The 20,252-nt window shown below is 33.4% G+C and overlaps 1 protein-coding gene across 13 annotated transcripts in view; it reads right to left on the bottom strand.

Annotated features, from left to right (window-relative positions):
• The window catches only part of RYR3 (ryanodine receptor 3), a 194,929-nt gene that overhangs the window by 14,697 nt on the left and 159,980 nt on the right, over window positions 1-20,252 (bottom strand). For 6 of the 13 annotated variants that reach the window (XM_040067396.2, XM_040067397.2, XM_040067398.2 and 3 more), the window contains 18 exons: window positions 17,779-17,875; window positions 16,108-16,217; window positions 15,238-15,289; window positions 14,514-14,564; window positions 14,111-14,210; window positions 13,829-13,908; window positions 13,420-13,496; window positions 11,730-11,803; window positions 11,458-11,475; window positions 10,889-10,969; window positions 10,404-10,492; window positions 9,898-10,026; window positions 9,461-9,565; window positions 8,417-8,498; window positions 6,777-8,098; window positions 3,428-3,486; window positions 2,208-2,376; window positions 1,537-1,623 (listed from right to left, as the gene is read on the bottom strand). In XM_040067396.2, the coding sequence (XP_039923330.1) occupies window positions 1,537-1,623; window positions 2,208-2,376; window positions 3,428-3,486; window positions 6,777-8,098; window positions 8,417-8,498; window positions 9,461-9,565; window positions 9,898-10,026; window positions 10,404-10,492; window positions 10,889-10,969; window positions 11,458-11,475; window positions 11,730-11,803; window positions 13,420-13,496; window positions 13,829-13,908; window positions 14,111-14,210; window positions 14,514-14,564; window positions 15,238-15,289; window positions 16,108-16,217; window positions 17,779-17,875 (2,782 nt within the window). Of the gene's footprint in view, window positions 1-1,536; window positions 1,624-2,207; window positions 2,377-3,427; window positions 3,487-6,776; window positions 8,099-8,416; window positions 8,499-9,460; window positions 9,566-9,897; window positions 10,027-10,403; window positions 10,493-10,888; window positions 10,970-11,457; window positions 11,476-11,729; window positions 11,804-13,419; window positions 13,497-13,828; window positions 13,909-14,110; window positions 14,211-14,513; window positions 14,565-15,237; window positions 15,290-16,107; window positions 16,218-17,778; window positions 17,876-18,962; window positions 19,063-20,252 lie in introns of all 13 variants that reach the window. The other 7 variants (XM_058420965.1, XM_058420967.1, XM_058420966.1 and 4 more) reach the window with 3 other exon arrangements.

A 20,252-nucleotide genomic window follows, 5' to 3' on the forward strand; every position in this document is an offset into this window, starting at 1 on the left:
AAAAAGCAGGCAGTTTACAAATCTCTAACAATGCTGTAGCAAAACTAAAACAAATGAAACAGGCAAAAATGATTTCTTGGAAGAAGCGAGGAATGACAGGGTCATCTATTATGACTGAATTCAGGGGTTTTTTTGTAATCTACATAGTTCCTGATTACTTGAGTTTAAAAAGAAGCAAAATTTTCATATAATCAACTTGTACACGCTGTTCATAACTTTTTGCTTCATGACTCAGTTTAGAACTTACAAATTATATACAGTATTTCATCAGCTGACATACTGCCCTAAATTCTTCCAGTGACTTTAAAAACCTGCCCTTTAAAATAAAATCCCTACAGGCACTTTTATGACAGCTTTATCTGAAAGTCCTTTTCAGTCCTGTTTGACTCCCACTGACCCTTTCTTATGTCTGACAGATAGGCTTGCACTGATAGACATCAACTTTTGTCCTTGCTCTGCAACAGAATGGGTTGTCACCCACCAGACTCAAAGAAAAGCAGGAGAGAATGAGGAGAAAAGGAGACCGGCATAGACAAAAGCAGAATTCTACATGTATATTTGAAGTCCATCTTCTCTAACCTTATGGGAAGGAATGAAAGAGACAAGGAGGAAGCTCTAAACAGCCATGACATCTTTCTCCTGGAATGTGCACGTACATTCTGCCCAGTTTCCAAGAGCTTTTCACATCTTTACCTGCTCTGCCTCTGAGAACATAATTGCGTTATAGGAGTTACATTTCAAGGTTTTTGAGAAGAGGACTCAGTTATTTCTAGACAGAATGTTCAGTCAGCTGCTTTTGTTGTTGAAGTTCTTGGTTTTAGGTAACAGAATATGTAATAGAATATGTAATACTGGAAATCACAGGGTTCATCAGCTTATCAACTTTCATTCTATATCTAGGAGGGGAAAATCAAAAGGTCCATATTTCAGGATACAGATAAATCAGAACTCTTCTTCCAGACTCCAGAAGGGGGGAAAATTAGGCCTTTATGGATGAGAGTTATCTTTATTGAATTCTAACCTGTTTCATTTCAAGGTTGTGAAGATGCATGAAGGAAATTGGTGGAGGCTGCAGAAGATGTTCTACTTTGTGTCATCTGGTATTACACACCAGAACCTGAAACAGCTCTAGATTCAGGTGAACCTCTAAGATTAGGTTTAAAGTGTGAATGTATAGCATTCTTCATCAGTAAGCTAAACTAAAAGAACTGTAGCCTACTATTAAAAAAAAAGGTAACTGAGAATAATCAGATTAACTGAAGTCTCTAAATATCTTGAGAAAAAATGAAAGAAAAATAATTCAACCGTTTTGACATTTGAATTATTTTAGTCAATTTCAATTTTCCCACAAGATTAACAGTCCAAACAATAACAGACATGTGATTAAATGAAAAATGCCTAGAAACTCAACTATGAAGGAGAAATTAAATAAACCTTTTTTTAATTCAGGCTGAATAAAATAAAAATAGAATAGTTACATACATTAAACTATTGTATCCTCTAGTACTAAGTATTTTAAAAACAATGTTACCTTACCTTGTAAAATAGAAGAATAAAATTGATGGCAAATGCAACAAATAGAGCAAGAAACCTTAAATTGTAAAAATTTCTTGCCAAGTAGTTCTGAAAGTTAAAAAAAAAAAAATTAAAGGTAGGCTGTAAGATCAAAATAAGAAAAATAGATAGCAAGATTTTTAAAACAGTAAATACATAATTGTGTTGCCTTCATATCAGTTATAATAAGCAAGAGCATTTCTCGGAAGCTTATCCCCCGCTTTTCATGATAAATGGAATTAAAAATAATGGCCCTAAAATTATAAGTCAGAGAAGACTGAAACACAAAGAAGTGTGGAAATCTAGGTTAGAATACTGGAAAAAAAATACTTGAGTTTTCAGAGAATTCAACATCTCATAATTTTAAGAATAAAGAAAATAGAAAGTAGAGTTAAAGATTCTAGAAATTAGATTATGGAAAACAGAAAGCTCCTAAGAAGGAGCTCAAGAGGCTCATCTGTCCTGTTAGAAATTTCACATAGAAACAATTATATAACTCTACGAAGTATTATAAAATCACAAGGGATTGACTAGAGCCAATTGTCTGAACACTCATGCCAAATTTACCTTTATGACGACAATTCTACATAAAATATCAAAAAAGGGTTCTATAAATGAAAACTGAATGGCTAAAGAATATAAGACAAACTTACAAGCATCTTTGTTTGATAAATTTCCAAAGCTTTGAAGAAGTTAGCCATAACAGCCTCTGGCTTCTCAATTTTTTGTCCATGCCTTCTCTTCTTTTTCTTCATTTTTCCCTCTTCTAGCTGCTCAGATTGTACTTCCTTTGCTTTATCTTGTTTCTCACCATCTTCCATGCTAGAAGAAAGGTTAACTAAACAAAAATACCTGGCCAAATGTAAATGCATTAATTTCAAATGAATCTGAGTTAATTAAGTTTGGCTTTGAAATTTAGTTTTTATACTGTATGTAGCATTAGAAAAATTTATTTACTAAAAAAAAAAAAAAAAAAAAAAAAAAAAAAAAAAAAAAAAAAACCCCCAAGAAAAAAAAGCAAGAAGCCGGATTTACATATGTGTGAAATAATTTTGAGGCATCAATATGATTGTCTAAAGGTATTGACACTGATGATACGCTCAAAAAACCCCTAACTTTGGCAGATAAGAGGAGAAAGATAAATGACTCTGAAGTAAATATTTTAAACACGAAGCAAAATAGAAAAAGATAATTATATATAGCTTTTGAATCTGTAAGAATCTCTAGGACACCTTTTGAGTGTCTCTAGAAAATATTTTAATCTGTTATTGCCGTGTGGCTGCAGGTCCAGGCAGACAGGATGTTCCTTAAATGTAGAATGCTGCTAAAGCAAGGTAAGTATTTTAAATATTGTTTAGGCAGTCATATATAGGATGACTGGACAAAGGAATGTAACTGCTGTCAAGATCTCATAAAACAGCAATAAATAAAAATAGTTCAGTTAGTTAAATCTTTTGTTTTAATGATCCAATGAAAATTCCATAAAAATTATAGTGGGTAGTAGGGAAAGCGGAAAGCAGTAATGATAAATTGCAGAGGGGTTTTAAGGCTGGTGCTCATTTTTAAAGGAAGTTATGGGCTTTTTTCTGTGAATTTTTAAAAAGACAATGGCCACAGAGCTATGTGTGCATAATTGTCAAGTACCACAAAAATCAAATTACCATTGTGTTTCCTAGTGAGATGGTCTGCCATCTTTTAGTATGTTTGCAAAATACTTAATATGTACCCCTTAGTATATTTTCAAAATACTGCTGAGACAAAGTGTACATAAAGTTCTTTGAATCCTGAGCATTTCTTGCATTATTTCTGGCCAAATTATTTAGCATTAGGAAGTACCAAGGCATTAAGCAGGAATTTTGTAAAATTGACTTACTCAGCCTTCTCAGCTTCTGCTTTTCTTTGTGTTCCAGCTTCTTTTGCAATTTCAGATATCTGTAAAAATTTTAACTGTCAAAATGATCCATTCAAATAAAATTCTGGTAATTCTTTAGTTACTGTCTTCTAAGAAACAAAATAATTAATAATATTTTTATCGCACTTTGCACTTTTAAGGTGTTAGATCTTTAAAGATAGAGAACTTAGGCTATATTTTAACAGTGAAAAAAGGCAAAAAAATTTCAGTATAAAATTATCAATACTCTAATGAGTCCAGTTGACTGAACAACTTAATTATATACAGTGATCAGGCAAATTATGTGACCAGCTGAGGATGAAGGTAACTACATCCAGATCATATCCGGATACTAAAGTCACCCACGAAGATTCAGTGGAGTTACTGATTGAAACAAGAAACAATATATTAACATTATCATCAAAAATCTGAATAATGTCTATGTAACTATTAGATATCACAAAACCCAATTACTTGGCCGTGATCAAGTAATACAACTGAAAACAGACAAATACTTAAAACAACTTCTACTTACACAATGTTTTCTTCAAGCTATTTATCTTAGCTAGGCTGATGGTTCATTAAACTTTTGCTGGCATACCACACAACCCTCCCAAGCGTGTGTTTACAGCTTTCCCTTGAGATAAGGAAAAACCAATACACAATTTTACAGATGGCTAACTGCGGCAAAAAGCTGGGGCCTGGATATCAAACACCTTAGGCTTGGTGTTACAAGATCAAAGTAAACTCATCTCAAATGCAGTTTGAGTACCTAAGCTTCAGTGGAAGTCCAAGAGGTTTAGGCCTTGACATCCTAGACTCACAAAGAAATTTAAAGTGCTTAAATTTGTTTCCATTCCCTTTTGCAAAAACCTGTGTTAACTCTTAATCCACCTCTGCATTCTCTTGAAGTGCTTAGACAGCACTTGTCTATTGGTCCTATATTTCTGGTTAATACATATACAACATTATCGAAAGTTTCTGCCACTACTCATATGGATGCCTTTCTCTGGAAAGTATGTGGGAAAAGGATATAGGAAAGAATTTATTAAGTTGATCTTGCCTTGTATATCTCACATATTATCTGTGGAACCTCACCTAGCAAAAGAGGCAGGTGTAATTATTTCACAAAGAGTCTCCCCTAGGATCTCAAGGCAGTGGAGGGTAATCAAGAGATTGTTTCATGATGCCTGGTTCTTCTGTGGGGTAGGGTGGTAGAAGAATGAATAAATCCCTATCTGCCTTATCCATATATGCTCTCTCAATTTTCTCTTTTCGAGGATGAAGAGCCTTGACCTACTTAATTCCGTACACAAGATTTATTCCTTATCAGGTTTTAACAGCTCATTGATGTTCTCTGAATCTTTTCCAGTTTTATCAGACTCTTTTTGAAATGAGTGAACCTGGTCTTCAATTAAGGTTCATGGTGCATAGTGATGTGGGGGTTTCCTCTCTTCCTTTCTCAACAATTCAACATTTCAGTTTGCTTGAATGACGTTATCATTGAACTGATATTGTACAACTCAATTATATTCCCAAGATTTCATACATGAACAGTAACAATACGATCAAAATGAAGCATTTTACAGGTAAAATTATAACTTTTCCTCCTGTATTCATCACTTCACTGATTTTTATCTGCTATTTTTAGGCAACTTAAAAGTTAGCTCTCGATTTTTTATTGCTACCAGTAATTAGACTTATCATCAAACTGGTATGTCACTACTACTTTTCTTTAATTTGTGAACCCACACAAGCCTCAGCACAGATTCGTGTAGAACCTTACACTAAAAGCCTAAAAGGCTTTATCATATACAATTCCATAGGTTATTTTGCTATTTCTCTGGCCATATAGTGTATGTCACTGATCTTATCAGTACACTTTTTCAGTCTATAGATCTGATTTTCTACTTCTATCCATTTGTGTGAGTTTTGTCATTGCAAATGCCTAAGAAAGACATAGTGACTTCCTGAAGGGAATTTTTGATTCTTACACTGCTGTTTCTGCTTGGAGCTCCACTTATTCTTTCTATCCATTCCTCTAACTAGTTTACGCAAGGCATTTAATGGGAAATGAATAGCAATTCCTGTAATATACAATTAGTGCAAACATTGCTTTGGTAAGTTTCACTAGGTAACATATTAAAGGCAAAAGCTAGATAAATTGCATAACTGACTTCACATTAATGACTCCAACTATCTGCAAAAATTACAGAGCATTTTCATCAATAGTATCAAACACATCTGTGAGAATTGTATAAATCAAAGTAAAGAATATTCTAAAGTTTTCATTCAGATCTGAAATAAAATATTTACTTCAACTATTGTTGAAGAAGATTCTAAAATGTTAACATATACCTGCCAAGATTCTTGCATTAAAATACTTCCTTTAAAATACAAACCACATTATATCTATGCCAAATGAGACAAGATTTTAATAGACTTTAATTTTTAAGTCCACACATAAAAATGATTTAATAAACAAATGAGAAAAACATATGCAAAAAAAGAGTTCAATTTAGGCAAGAACCGATATCTGGAGAAAAACATACTAATTCAGAGAAAATAATGCACTAAGAAGTTGAACAGATTCATCTTGAAAATATCTGGAAAATATACCATAAAGAGGTGGGTTAATGATGAGAGAAAAGATACTTTTGAATAACAAGTAGAAACAGACCTGAGGTGTAAAGTGAAACATAATGCCTTCAAAATATGACAAATAAATTTTGGTTTTGACATTTCGTCCTATCCATTTTTACACAGAAAAATATTCTCTTTAGTCCAGCTGAGTGGAACAAAATATATTGCTTATAAATCGGAAAAAGAGTAAAGAATAATTATATTATAAACATTAAACTAGCAATAAATTCAGACAAATATATTTCAAATAATAGGGAAAAAAGGATATTGTATTGCATGTAAAGCATATAGAAGAAAGATGTTAATGATAAGGCATTATTATGGAGATAATGAGTTGTAAAAGTACTTGAAGTATACTATGAAAATACGGGGTATGCTGAATAAACATGACCATAAATCATTTAAAGCAAAAACTGTGACTAGAAATTTGCTAGCAGTTTGTTTTGAATAAAGTCCAAATGAACAGTAACAATTTCAGCGCTGAAATCTAAACACTGGGCTGAAATTTTCTGTAGCAGAATTTCTTGTTGGTTTTTAAATATGTAGAGATTATAAAGTAAGTTCTTACGGATAATATATATTAATCAGTTATATATCAAATAAATCTGTTATTAACCTTCAGCAGCTTATTATAATTATCATTATCATTATTATCTTAAAATAAATTTTAAAAATCTCTTTAATTTACCTGTAATCTTTTTTTCTTATGAACTGTGTTTTCCAAAGGTGTCTGAATCTCAGTACCAAGGATTTCTGCAATATCTCCAAGTCCAGCATCATGACCATGTTTTGATCCTTCTTTCTTTGTAGGAATGCCAAAAATGTCTGCGATTATGTCAGTTTCTCCCTTTTCACTCTTCACAAACTCCCCGAGCTCAGCTCTTATGCCATGCTCAGCAACTTCTGCTTTTTCTGCTTCCATAACATCATCATGGATTCCAAACTGTGTTGGATCAGGCATATCCCCTAATATTTTTGTAACTTTTATATTTTTGGCTCCTTCAACCAGGCCACCCCCAAATACAGTACTCCAAAGGATCTGGAATATCCCCCACACTATAGAAAAGAACATTTGGAATGTCCCTACAAATAGGATCCAGAAAAAGGAGAAAAACACTTTCACCATCTCTTTTACTGTCATCTTTTTAACTTTCCTGTATTGTTTCCTAAGATTCTTCACAGTGACCATTTTAAAAAAGTTGGCAACATTCTTCTTCACTGCAACACAGGCCACTGCAAAAGCTGAAGCAGGCTCCAGGGACTTTTCTTCTTCCTCGTCAACTCCAATATCCATTACATAAGCAGACTCTGCCTCATCCTCCTCATCGGGTCTCTCAGATGAATCTGTTTCAGAGATCTGGGATGCTAACTGCATTTCAAAAATTGTGTCCTCACAGAAATTCACAAAGAGTTCCATTTTTTCTTGCTCTCCACCTTCATTTACAACATCAAATATGAACTGTCTTTTAGATTCCTTCACCTGTGGCTTCTCCCACTGCATTCTACTGGATTCACTGATTTCAAAGTAAACTCTTTCTATTTTCTTGGCTCCACCCATTATTTCAATACGGCCAAGGTATGGTTCAAAGTAATTAAGAACACTTTCTGCAGGCTCAAGTAAGCTCTGAAGGCGTGGATCATTAGGCATGTGCTCTGAAAGGTTTGTTAGCAATACTACTACATTAAATCCAATGTCTTTGGCTGGTTCGTGGAATCTTTCCACAAAGTCAACATAATTAAACATGTCGTTTTCATCAGCTTCTGTACAGGACAGCAGGAACTCAATCTCTGACTGTATGTATTGTTTTTGGGCCTCCATTGATTTCTGAAATTCCTTCTTGGAAATTATTCCTTTACCATCTGGATCATACTCTTTGAAAGCATCTGAATTAGTCAGATCTTTTAACTTCAGGAACATGTCAAAGAACTTCAAAATCATTTCTACATTGCTAGATGATTCTACAAGCGTGTCCACCATTTGCTTTCCAATAGTTCCATTTACAACGTTACCTAAGTAGTGTGTTACAACAGAAAGTTATTTGACGGCTACATTTTAAATAATGACATTTCATATTTGTGGTGAAAACAGAACAAAAATGTTCTTAAATATTAGTATTTTTTATTCCGACATGCTTTTGTCTAGCAGCCCTCTATTTCATGACTATATATATTCCAGAATAATTCTTAAATAAACATGAAGAATGTATTTTTCCCCAAAATTACATAAAGGCAAGTAAAAAGCAGTTTAGAAAGATGAACATAATAATTACGCTTTACACTAGGAAGGTGAGATAATCATATTTGACCATAAAGAAAACCAGGTCCAACCTTCAAGCAGTGACAAGAGCATCACTACCATATCCTTTAGTAGATCCAGCAGTTCCTTAAGCAATTCAATCTGTGCAGAGTCCTAAAAAAAAAAAAAAAAAAAAAAAAAGGACTGTAAGATTTTTTTTTTTAATTTGTATTTATATGGAAACCTAAATAAATTTAGATAAAAATGGTATTAAAGATGATCAGCTAAATTTCATTTACATTATTCAGCCACATTTCATTGTCATTTTCTTATGATTGCTATCAGAAGTCTAATACAACATGCAACTTACTGCAGCAGAGGTATTAACACCATAAAGTTAAGCTATAATAAAACATTAAGGAGTACCAAAGTGCAGGTAAGGGACATCAGGAAAAAAATAAAATTGTTGCTACACAGATCTGAAAGTCTCTCAGAAAGAATCCATCCTTTTTCACTTCACTGGCAATATTTAATGACATAATGCATTACCACTCAAAGAGGACTAAAACTGTTCAGTATTATTACAGAACATTAAGTCAGAGTAGATAAGTAGATTTGTGTTTGACATTAAGGTCCTAAATACTATTCTGATATGCTTCTGTAGGGTGGGAAGAAATCGTGTAAGTCAGAGGACAGCAGAGACACTGAATAAGAGAGAAAATCACTGTTGCATTCAGTGCAGAGTTTGAGTGTATAGATGCATTAAGCAGAAGTCACAGAAGAACACAGAATCCTGACAATGTGGAGTGGGACTCCACTGTGCTCTGTATGGTGAAATTAACACTGCCTGTGCCACCATGCCCAGTGTCTTTGAATAATTAACTGGATAAGTTGACCAAATGTCACACTCCCTCCCTGTTTGGATCTTTCTCAGCTTTTCTCTTGGCCTGCTTATCTTCAGCATGGGATCCATGCTTTTAATAGTGCTTCTGCTCTTACAGATCCTTGGGTTTTGGCAGCAGGGAAGAAGAGACCAAACTGCCACATTCATTATCAGAAAGGTATAACTGAGCTGTAAATGTAAAGTCTGGTTTCAGTGAAGGTGAGTTCACAGTGACAATTAATGTTGAAAATACCTGTGAAAGTTTCATTTGCATATTGGCAAACACATGAAGAAAGCCAACAACTGCATCCCACAGCCTACTATGAGCCAGACTCTGTTGATTACCTATGCACGGGCCCTAAAAAAAATTAAGAAAAACACTTTTTATTTATGTCAAATAAACCAAAACAAATAAATCAAAAAGAAGTCTCAGGCAGCCATGAAGCTACATGAGAAGGTTTTCCAAGACCTCTGGGTATCTAGTGCAAGAATACCAAATTGTATCCTGTTAAATACATAGCTGTTTGCCTGTTTAGTTTTCACTTTACACTGGTCCAGTGATTCCATGTAACTTTATCAAAATTTTAAGAAAATAGGTGCAAAGCATTCACGAATTTATGAAAGAACATGATCATGCTGTGTGAGCATGGAACTTCTCTGTTAGTACCTTTAGTAACACATTCTGTTTACCTGGATATATTCTGTAAGAGAATTGAATATTTGTTTGGTGACGGCCAGAGCTTTAGAAAAGTTACGTTGTCCTGATTCATCAATGACATCCTTTCCTGAATAGTACCAATAGAAGTCACTGATGGATTCCTAAGAAAAAAAACAGTATTACCTTTTCTAGTTTTGAATTCTCTATGCAGTATTTACTGTCTGTATTTGTATCATCAAAACTTGCATCAGTAGTTCAGATGAAATTCAGCATATCTTTGTCAATCTATTTCTCATTATGATATTGTGCACCCTCTTCAGAAGTGCATGATGAAATCCATTATCAAACATCTGATTTCACACAGAATTCTGAAATGTCATGTTTTCAAAGGCAAAACTACATGAAATAAATAAAAATTCTTCCTTTTGCATATCCCTTTTGAGAGAATTTTCAGGTTTGATTCCAATAAAATGTGAATCTACACAAGTGAAGGAAAGGCAAATATGTTATACTCCATTTTCATCTTTTTTTTCCTCACCTGAAGACGCAAGAGATAGTCAACAGTACTAATTATAATATTCACTGTTGTGGTGTTTCCCATCTGAGTACGTAAGTAATTCTGAAAATCTGAAATTAGAAGTGAGTTGTCCTTGGTTAGTATATAAAGGGGAAAAAATTACATTATTTTCCTGTTTTATTGGGCAATCCCTTCTTTTTAAGTATCTTGTTGGATACAGATGCTTATGTGGTAAAAAAATTGAACTTTAGATCTCAAATAAATATAACTGAAAGAATTGTTATCCAGGTGACTTGGAACAGGCTTTACTAGTAATATGCTAAACACCAAAACGATATTAAGACTTAAAAAATCAAATTGGATTCTGCAATTCAAATTGTTGTCATGCTGGTTTCCCCTCAGAAAACTTAATGCATTAGAGGAAAACATCAGAATTGATTCTATTGCACTCTGTTTAGGAACAGACTCGCCACACATTTTCTACAAAATTAATTCTGTTCTCTTACCATTGTTATGCCCTTCACAGAGAAGTTGCAAAAATCTAAATAGATCTCGAGTAAATTCATCATGCTGCAAGACTTTTTCACCTTTAAAATATATAAATACAATGTTTATGTGACAGCTGTTATGATTAATAATGCAGAACACATAATCTTACAGTAACCTTTTAAACTGGAATTTTAATAAAAGAACCAGTATTTAAAAGCGTTAAAGCAATTTAAAAGAAACAGACTAATAATAATGAAAAGAAAAACTGAGACAGAAAAAGCAGAGCCAAAGTATTTAGCACTCCAATGCATCCATGGTTAAAAAAACAACACTAATTTGAAAAAAAAAAGGCAACAGGATATATATCTAATAAGTAAATTGTTAGTTATAACTAAAATCATGCCTTAAATATGAGTGACACTTCTTTAATAAGCATCAAACTCTTTATTCAAGCTAAACACACAACCTGCTGCAGACCATAAAGCTAAACCTAAAGATATCTGAGAAGATGCAATGAGAGATTTCTCTCTGTATTTGCAACACACTTTTGCAACAATAGTATCAAAAACTGTAAACCCAAACATACCACGCTCACGAACGATGACTGTGGATCAAAGAAAAATAACAAGAATACAAGATAAGAATATTTGAATTTACAATATTTTTCTTAAAAATTATTGCTAAAGATATTGTAAAAAAAAAAGAGAAACCAAAACATATTCAGAAACCAGAGCCTAGAATTACTTATAATAAGTTTAAAAACAGATACCTTAAGCCACAGAAAATAACACTTCTAGTTAAAGGAGGAAGCACAAATAATGTTTCAAGCACTACTGGAATCAATTTCATTCTACTTACGAGTTCCTTCTTCAGTAACCATTCCCAGGCCTTCTGCTTTATTCTGTCTCTCAAATGCATTCAAGTCAAGAACACTGATATTTAAAAAAAAAGAAAAAAAAAAGGCACCAACAGGAAAAAGGAATAGAGTAACCAATGGAGAATCATTTTCTTCTAAAAAATATCTAGAGGCCTTCAATAACTATTCTTGACCCACCACAACATGAATTGCCTCATATTTTATTTAATACTCATATTAAATAAATGAGCTTTGGGTGAAACTAAGGCTCCAGTGTCCTCTGAAAAGAAATGAGTCTTAGGTCAGGTCTCACCACTTACTCCACTCCTGTTAATGTCATCCATTATTTCATGCACAAATTAGTAGAAAAGGAGCCTGAAATATTACTCTTTATGTTGATTTAAACCTACCAACAAAAGGGCACTATGCCATTGTTTCTCACACTGTTTTCCAGTAAGTTGTTGCTATTACTTTTATTTTATTGTTTCTGTATATATTATTCATGGTTATATGATTCAGAAGATGTATGGCATTTCTGATTCTATATGCACAAGAAATGTAATCAGAGGTTCCATATCTTCCATGGTCAAAAGACACTGATATCTAAATTTTATTTTGTTAACTTGACATAGCTCAGCACATGGAATAGCAAATCATGGTTTTTCTCACCACCTAGTCAGAATACTTTCATTCAAGCCATCCAATATAATCCTATCATTACCTAATTTAGTTCAATTAAATAGCAATGCAGTCACATATTCAATTTAGTGACACTATTAAAACTAAAAGTATTTCTTAAGGCATCATTTGCATTCTTTTATCATGTTCAAGTAATTTTATCAATACCTCTTTTAATGAAGTCCTGAATAATATATATACACAACTGGTAATAATATTACAGCAGGGCCTGTTTGAGCAAATCCCTGCTGAACTGTTCTACATAAATGAAAAAATTACAAGGCAGATTATTACTTAATTAGGCTGCAACTATTCAAAAATAATTTCTGCAATGCAGATCACCATTCCTTCCACATTTTATCCTCTATTCACACAGCTGCTCCACTTCTAATCCCAGTCTACTCCTTCAGAACCCTTGTGGTTCTTTAAAAGGCTGAGAAAAGGAGGTTGTCTACTGGAAGAGTTATCAAAAACACCAGCAAATTTCCATCTTCTGTATGGGAGCCCTTTACCTTAGCTAATTTGAACTGTTTTATCAAGGGAATAGACTACTACAGTCCCACTGGTCACCTGCCAACTCTAACAAACCTGATATATATGCAGAGGATGCAGAAAAAACAGAGATTATGCAACTCGCCAGAAATGTGCAGACGCTGAAAGCTTAACAAAGCTCCACTGGCCTGTCTCTCCCTTGGTAGTGGCTTTTCTCCATTCTTGGAACCTACCAGCAAAAACCTTGACGGATCTAGGGTCAGTAAAAGAGACATCATATTTTACTTTTCTGCCTCTTCAAACTAAGACTTCAAAGGCCGGTGCAGGCTTTTGCTTTATTTTCCCCTTTGGAAGAATACTCTAGAAGATTAACAGGCTGTTCCTGTGATTCCCAAAACTTTCCCACAAGAGTTCTACAACCTGTGACTCCTGTAATTTAAATCTAATGCATCCACCTGCACTGAGCAATAAGCCACCAACATGAATAAATGGAACCTGTAATAATGCAATTTATGGTTTTACCTGCAGGACTGCATCAAGCCAGAGAGGCTTTGAAAAAATCCATCATCCTTTTTCTCCTTCAGGTAGTCTAGCATTTTCTAAACGTATATTTTTGAAGGGAAAAAATACAATGTTAACAAAATATACAATTATTAATTATTAGCAAGAATAAAATAGTTAAAGTAATAAGTACCCTTATAATTAATGATATTTAAATTATATTAATTCAAAACTTACTGAATTAATTTCTTGAAAAACAAATCACTGGCAAAAACTAATATTATTGCTCTTGCACCAAAAATATGCTGATATTTCTTCACTGTGTGGCTTAAAATTAAATACACTAATTTAAACAATAGGACACTAAAATTTTCAAAATTACTCGCCTCATTTATGCAAGCAGGACTCACAGTAGTTAGAAAAGCATTACCTGTTGAACTATGGTGTTTCCACCATTCAGAATAGCAATACCAAGTTTCAGTGTTTCAACAACCATAGGTCCTGTATGACCTGTCGAAACAAGGATACACTCCTTAAAACTTGCAGTTATGAACTCTTCAATCAGAAATGCAGTCTGGAACTTTTACTTAGTGCAGTTATTACTGACATTTATTCTGCATCATTAACTGTCTTATAGAAGTTGTATGTGATATTTACATGATAAGTATAATGACATAACACCCCAATGTATAAAGATATCACAGAGTATTACCTTTGCTTGCACTAATCATCTGAAGCACCATCTCAGCAGCTCCACGATCATGTAAGCGAGCTTGCTGATAGAGAGTTCTCTGTTTTTCCATTTCTTTCTCCTGCGTTTGGGAACAAAAATGAGAACAGACTGTACAACTGTAGAACAGATTGGAATGGATCCAGAAAAAATAGGAAGATGAGAAATCTGAAGTTGTTGAAGACCATCTGCCTCCAAAATCCATGGGTTGTTTGACTCCAAAGCTTCAAAACACCCCACCTTTCTTTCATATGAATAGCCTAGTAAACCAGTTCACTGTGTTCAACACACAATGTGTTATGCTATTTTTTGATTTATTCTAGTGGACATATATAAAATACTTCCACATTAGATTATGAGAAAGAAATGTTGTTTAAACTCTCACCTCAAATGTCTTTTCTTTTTCTTCATCTCCCTCTTCTTCTTCCTGACAGCTCTTTTTATGTTAAAAACAGAAATCACAAGATCTTGCTTATTAAGAAACATAATGCCTACTTTTGCTATAGTATTTCTGCAAAAATGACCCAGCAATTACTAAAGGTATTAAGATTTTTAAAAACCCTGTTATTGTAAATAATTGTGTTCATCCACACTAAGAAGATTATATTCTCTAGTGTATGAGTATTTCAGGGTATTCAACTACATATACACCCTGTAATTGCAGGCTATACAGTCTTGTCCCATATCTCTATAACTATGATATTTCTCTTCACAGTCAAGCTCTCATCACGAGTCAGCTGTAATCAATGTGTTGCAAAAACTGACTTATTTTTGACAGACTTCAAGTATTAACCCAAAAATAATTGCCCAAAGAAAAAAGATCACTAATGGGTTTAAACTGCTTGTGAGTTAATCATATGCAAAAAAATGTGCCAAGTGAAAGGAACAGGACTGCATCTACTGGAATTTTATAGTATTGTTTTAACACAGGAAATTTCGCATATACCTATATGTAAAACTCTGAACAGCATTTGCTTCATTAAAAACACAGAAGTTACTAGTATAAAGCAGTCAATATAAGAAACAGAAAGAAGCATATAATAAGCATCTAAAATTAATGGGAAGTACCTAAATGCAGTGAGGGATGGAGTATGAAATTATATACTTACTTTTGCCATCATGGCAGAATAGGCAATATACAGAGGATCATGTTCTAGATTGCTGTGAAGAGTAAAAATATATTTTTTAATTATTTTATTATATAGTAATATAAAGATGTCATATGCCAACCTTTTTTATTGAAGGATATTTTATTAAAGTAGACTACTTGAAATGCTATTACACTTGAAGCTTGTGTCATGAATGACTTCTCTTATCTAAATCCAAGTCTCTAAGATGTTACTCAAACAATTCAAAGGTATATTTGTGGATTCAATTCAGTCATTTTGGATCATCACTGGCTGTTGAAGGTGTGGAAAAGTAATATAGAGATATAAATGAAAATAATTATAACTGTCAGATGGCAAGACTTTATTAGTCATACAGTTTTTCTTTATATGAAGCTCTGGAGTACTCATAAAAATCTAATTCTAATCTTTCTAATCAACAATCTAAATTCAAAACACAAACTGGCAATGAGATTCATAAACATCAACAAAACCTTTTCTGATTTACTGAGTGAAATGTAATGAATACCAAAGCCAAGAACACACCTCTATTACCAAGAGAGACCAGGGCAAGGTACTCTGGTTAAACCTGCAATTCCTGTAGAATTTTGTTTGTATGAGAAGTCATGCTCAATTATTTCTGCATTAGTATTTACCAGGATTTTAAAATGTCAAAAATAGTCAATATTTATTTCAATGCAAAGGTTATACTGAGTTTAAATACATGAAAACTCCAGTGAAACTGAGAAGGAAAAAGGTATTCCCCATGTACAATAATGGACTACATTTGTGTTAAATCACTTTGGTAATGTTACTAAAAATTCAGTTACTATGTGCTTTTATTCAGTGGGCTTTTCCACACAGCTCTTTTACCTTCTCTCTGTAAGAGCACTGCGACTAAAATAGAGGATAATCTGATGAAGTGGATCAGGATGGTTTTTCTCAGTCTCTTCTTCCTCTTCTTCATCTTTTTTTGGAGATGTCTATCTCAAGATTTAGAATATAAAAGTTAAGCTTCATAAGTAAGAACAAATTTCAGGATATAAGCTTAGGAAAGGATTTCAGTAATTTTTTGTATTAACTGCCTGTATTAATCTTATTCAGGAGTTTACAGCATAACCTGCAACATTATGTGCCTGTGTGACTCAAAAGAAATAAGAGTATATGATTTTTATTCATGTTTTTTGTAACTTTAGAAGTTTCTCATTTGCAGGGTATTGAGAATAAGAAAGGGAAAATCTTGTGGAAGCCTTATTCAAGAGAAATCATGCATCTCCCATCTGACCCAAATGTAAGGAAGTTCTAGCTCAATTATTTTGTAGCAGAATACTGGAGTAGTTTTCAATAGCATCATCAAATACATCCTATTCGGACTAGTGTCAGCTGCAATATTTTCATACAGCATTTCTAAGTAACCTTGGTTTAATTAATGCTCATTATTGTAAACTTCAAACTTTTTTTTTTTTGGCAGTTAAAAATATAACATAGTCATAACTGGCCAAAGATCAGACTATTACCCTTACCTTGTGTTATTACACCTTTGTAGTTTTTCTGGTTATTGTAGATATATTGTAATTACAGTAATAATTGTAATCACTGAAGTTCAATTTACTTCTCTAGGAAATCTGAAAGAATTGCAGGCACTGCTTTGATTAGTGGCCTCATTCTTTCCTTTGGCAAGAAGCAACAAAGTCAAAGACCGACCACGTAACTGTCCAGAGCATGTGAAGAATGTCCCTACCCACGGCAGCGGGGTTGGAGCTAGGTGATCTCTATGGTCCCTTCCAACCCAAACCATCCCACGTCTCTACAATATCAGGTATAATGGGTTTTTAAAAAGCATAACATGACTGGTTTTGTTAACACTGAAGCACTTCCTGATGCATCTGCATGTGATCCATGAAGCCATATGTTAACTTTCATGGTGTTAGGAGGCTGTGGAGATAAATTCCTTGGAGGCATTTTTGACAAGCCAACTACATAGAGGGAAGAGAAAAAGCACTAGACATTCTGAAGTTTACCAATCACTTTTATCAAGTACACAGGTAAATGATATTTTTGCTGAATTTGGCTGAATATATTTACTTCTCCTTATGACGGATCCAAAAGGAAAACAGCAAAATTAATTTGTATCAAAGCTGAAAATGTTAAAATTAATTATGCATAATATTTTTTGAAAGGGAAAAGGATCAATAGTGTTAAGCTTTAAAAAAACCAAACCAGTAAATAATATATACAAACATAGGAATTACCATAAAGACAAAAATAGTCTGACTGTTCATCTAATCCATTTCTCTTCCCAAGAAAGAGTATCACATAGCTTGTCTGAAGGCATAAATCACCTTAATGCACTTCAGTGCGCATCACAGGGCAAATGTCTTTTTGACCACAGCAGAAAATGACCTTATGCTCTGAAGCATATGGTTTAATATTTTATAAGCTTATGCATATAGTACACAAAAATTAAATATAGTTTATAATAGATACACAGAATACACACTGAAGTGGGCATTGAAATATATGCCCAATCATGTCAGTACTTACAGCCAAATCCTGAACTAGTTTCTCCTCAAATGAATATTCCTCTGTTTCTATCCAAAAGTTCTGATAGCCATTGAGGAAGAGGTTAATAGAACGGTGCCTGGGGGGGTTGTGAAAGTGAGATCAAGAGGGGTAACAGAACAGAGTATAACAGCTCAGATGGTTAATGGTTAGTAAGGATACATATTTGTACAATTCTGATCCTCTGATTGGTCAGTGAAACAAAATGCAAAACAAAACTAACATTCAGTGACAAATCTGCAGGTACTTTTGAACATTCTTACTGTTTTTATACACACACATATATATATACATATTACTTTTTTATTTTGAAGGCTAAGGGAGGCCTAAAATACATATACATGAAACTGCAGGACTGATACCTTAATGCAAGCATGAGAAAAACACACACTTGAATGGACTGAGAATGAGTGAGTGGGGTTTACATCTACAAGGCGTAAATCTAAGTTACCAGATTTAGGACATCAAGACAGCAGACACTGGCCATCAACACCAAAATAATTATCATGTGCTTTCTAGCGTAATATCTACAGACAATCACTGCCTTCTTCCACAGAAAGAAGCCTAACCTCAGCTTCTTGTCTTCCAGTTCCAAATCAGGGCACTACTAGCATGTTCTCAAAGAAGTTGCATTAGAAATATACAAAACCTGCTCTATAAAATGACCAATTTTAGAAAACACTAAGTCATATTAATTGCTACTGTATACTATTCATTACTTTAACTTTCCACAGAAAATACAGCTCATGGCAATAAGACTGCATATAATAATGGCAAAATAATTCCATCTTTACATTACTTTGGGGAATTTTTTTTTCTGAGCTGCACTACATGAGGTTAGAAAGGCTGTTCCATACAGCTTTTTCATTTACTTTTTATCTATTGCCACTAAAAAAAGCTAGAAAAATGCTATAAATTTATAATTTAAATACCTTTTAAATACACTATGTACACAAATCAGTATTTTATAATGGAATAGCTATTGAGTCAACACTTTAGGCTCACTTGCTGACACTGTTGCTGTTTTATTATCAAATTTCAAAAACTGACCAATCAGAATCCCCTCTGAAAATTGTACAAATTCATGTTTTTATGATAATATCAAATCATGGCTGGGAAGGAAGAAGTGAGCGCATAAGCAAGAGGCTCTCCACAAGTTACATTACCGTTAACTTGAGTATAAGCCTGTCATACTGAGTTTTTTCATGTACTTTTTCCAGCCAAACACGTTGAAAGGTGCTCAGGAAGAAATTGCTAATTTTGTGTCTGAAGAAAAGCATATAGGTTTTCATTGAAGAAAGGCACAAGTTAAACTCAATAAAGAAGTCAGAAAGAATGTATTCCTAAACCGTGTTTGAAAAATTGCCGTGTACATCTTTGCTGTATCTATGTGCATATACAGATGACACACAATAAGACAAAGTTCTTTCAAATTCATTCTCTTAAAACATCAAACATAAATAGACACATCTCAGAGAAAACACTTATCACATAAGACACTTTTTCAAAGCCATGTATGTTCAATAAACAGAGAAAATGTATTAGTGCTTCCTAACTTAACTGATGTCTAATTCTCTGAAAAATATATTTTTTTAATAAAATAAAGCTATTTGTTTTGTATCCACAGGCACTTTGCATCAAAGGGAGTTCTTGGCATATTTATGGAAGAAATTAAAGCAATTTTTCTGTGACTCCTTCATATCAATAGACATGTACATTTCTGAAATATCTTACTGAAATTCCTGAAAACTGGTAGACATTAGAGTGAGTTTTGGAGAAAATTACCTTAAACTCTGAGATTAAAAATAAACTACCTAAATATCTGGAAAATTTTCAAAAGAACCAACTTAACATTTACTGAAGATTTATATTTTCTAGGATAAATGAAAGGTTACTACCATAATATTTGTTTACTGCCCTTTAAATTAATTGATTCTAGCATCAAAGTTAGAACTAACATTCCCAGTGTTAGTGGGGAGTTTTACAAACACAAAGCTGCAACTAAAATGAGGAAATAGATAAGAAAGAGAACTGCACTTTAAACTCTGGATCATGAGATTTAAATTGCTCCTAGAATAAATCATACACCACTTTAAATAATCTCCCTAGGGTTCAGACATGTCTGAGCAACACTGTCAATTTAGATGATGGAGATTGTTATAACAGTATGATAGCTTTATTTTCCTGTCAGAATCCTATGATTTATCTAGGGGGGAAAAAAAAAAAATATCTATAAGCTAGTGAACTTTAAATCTTTAGTTTCCACCTATCAATTGAGCGATATATCTAGAAGTTTTCTCATGGCAACAGGGTCGGAATAGATGACCTTTAAAATGGTCCATTCCAAACCAAACTGTTCCCCAACTTTAGGATTTTAAGTCAAACTCTACTTTCACTCTTGTCTGTTGTGAAGTGCAGAGAGCACAATTAATTGACAAAAATAGTTTTATGAGAGT

The sequence above is a fragment of the Hirundo rustica genome, chromosome 6 (assembly GCF_015227805.2).
Source record: "Hirundo rustica isolate bHirRus1 chromosome 6, bHirRus1.pri.v3, whole genome shotgun sequence".
Taxonomy (NCBI): Eukaryota; Metazoa; Chordata; class Aves; order Passeriformes; family Hirundinidae; genus Hirundo; species Hirundo rustica.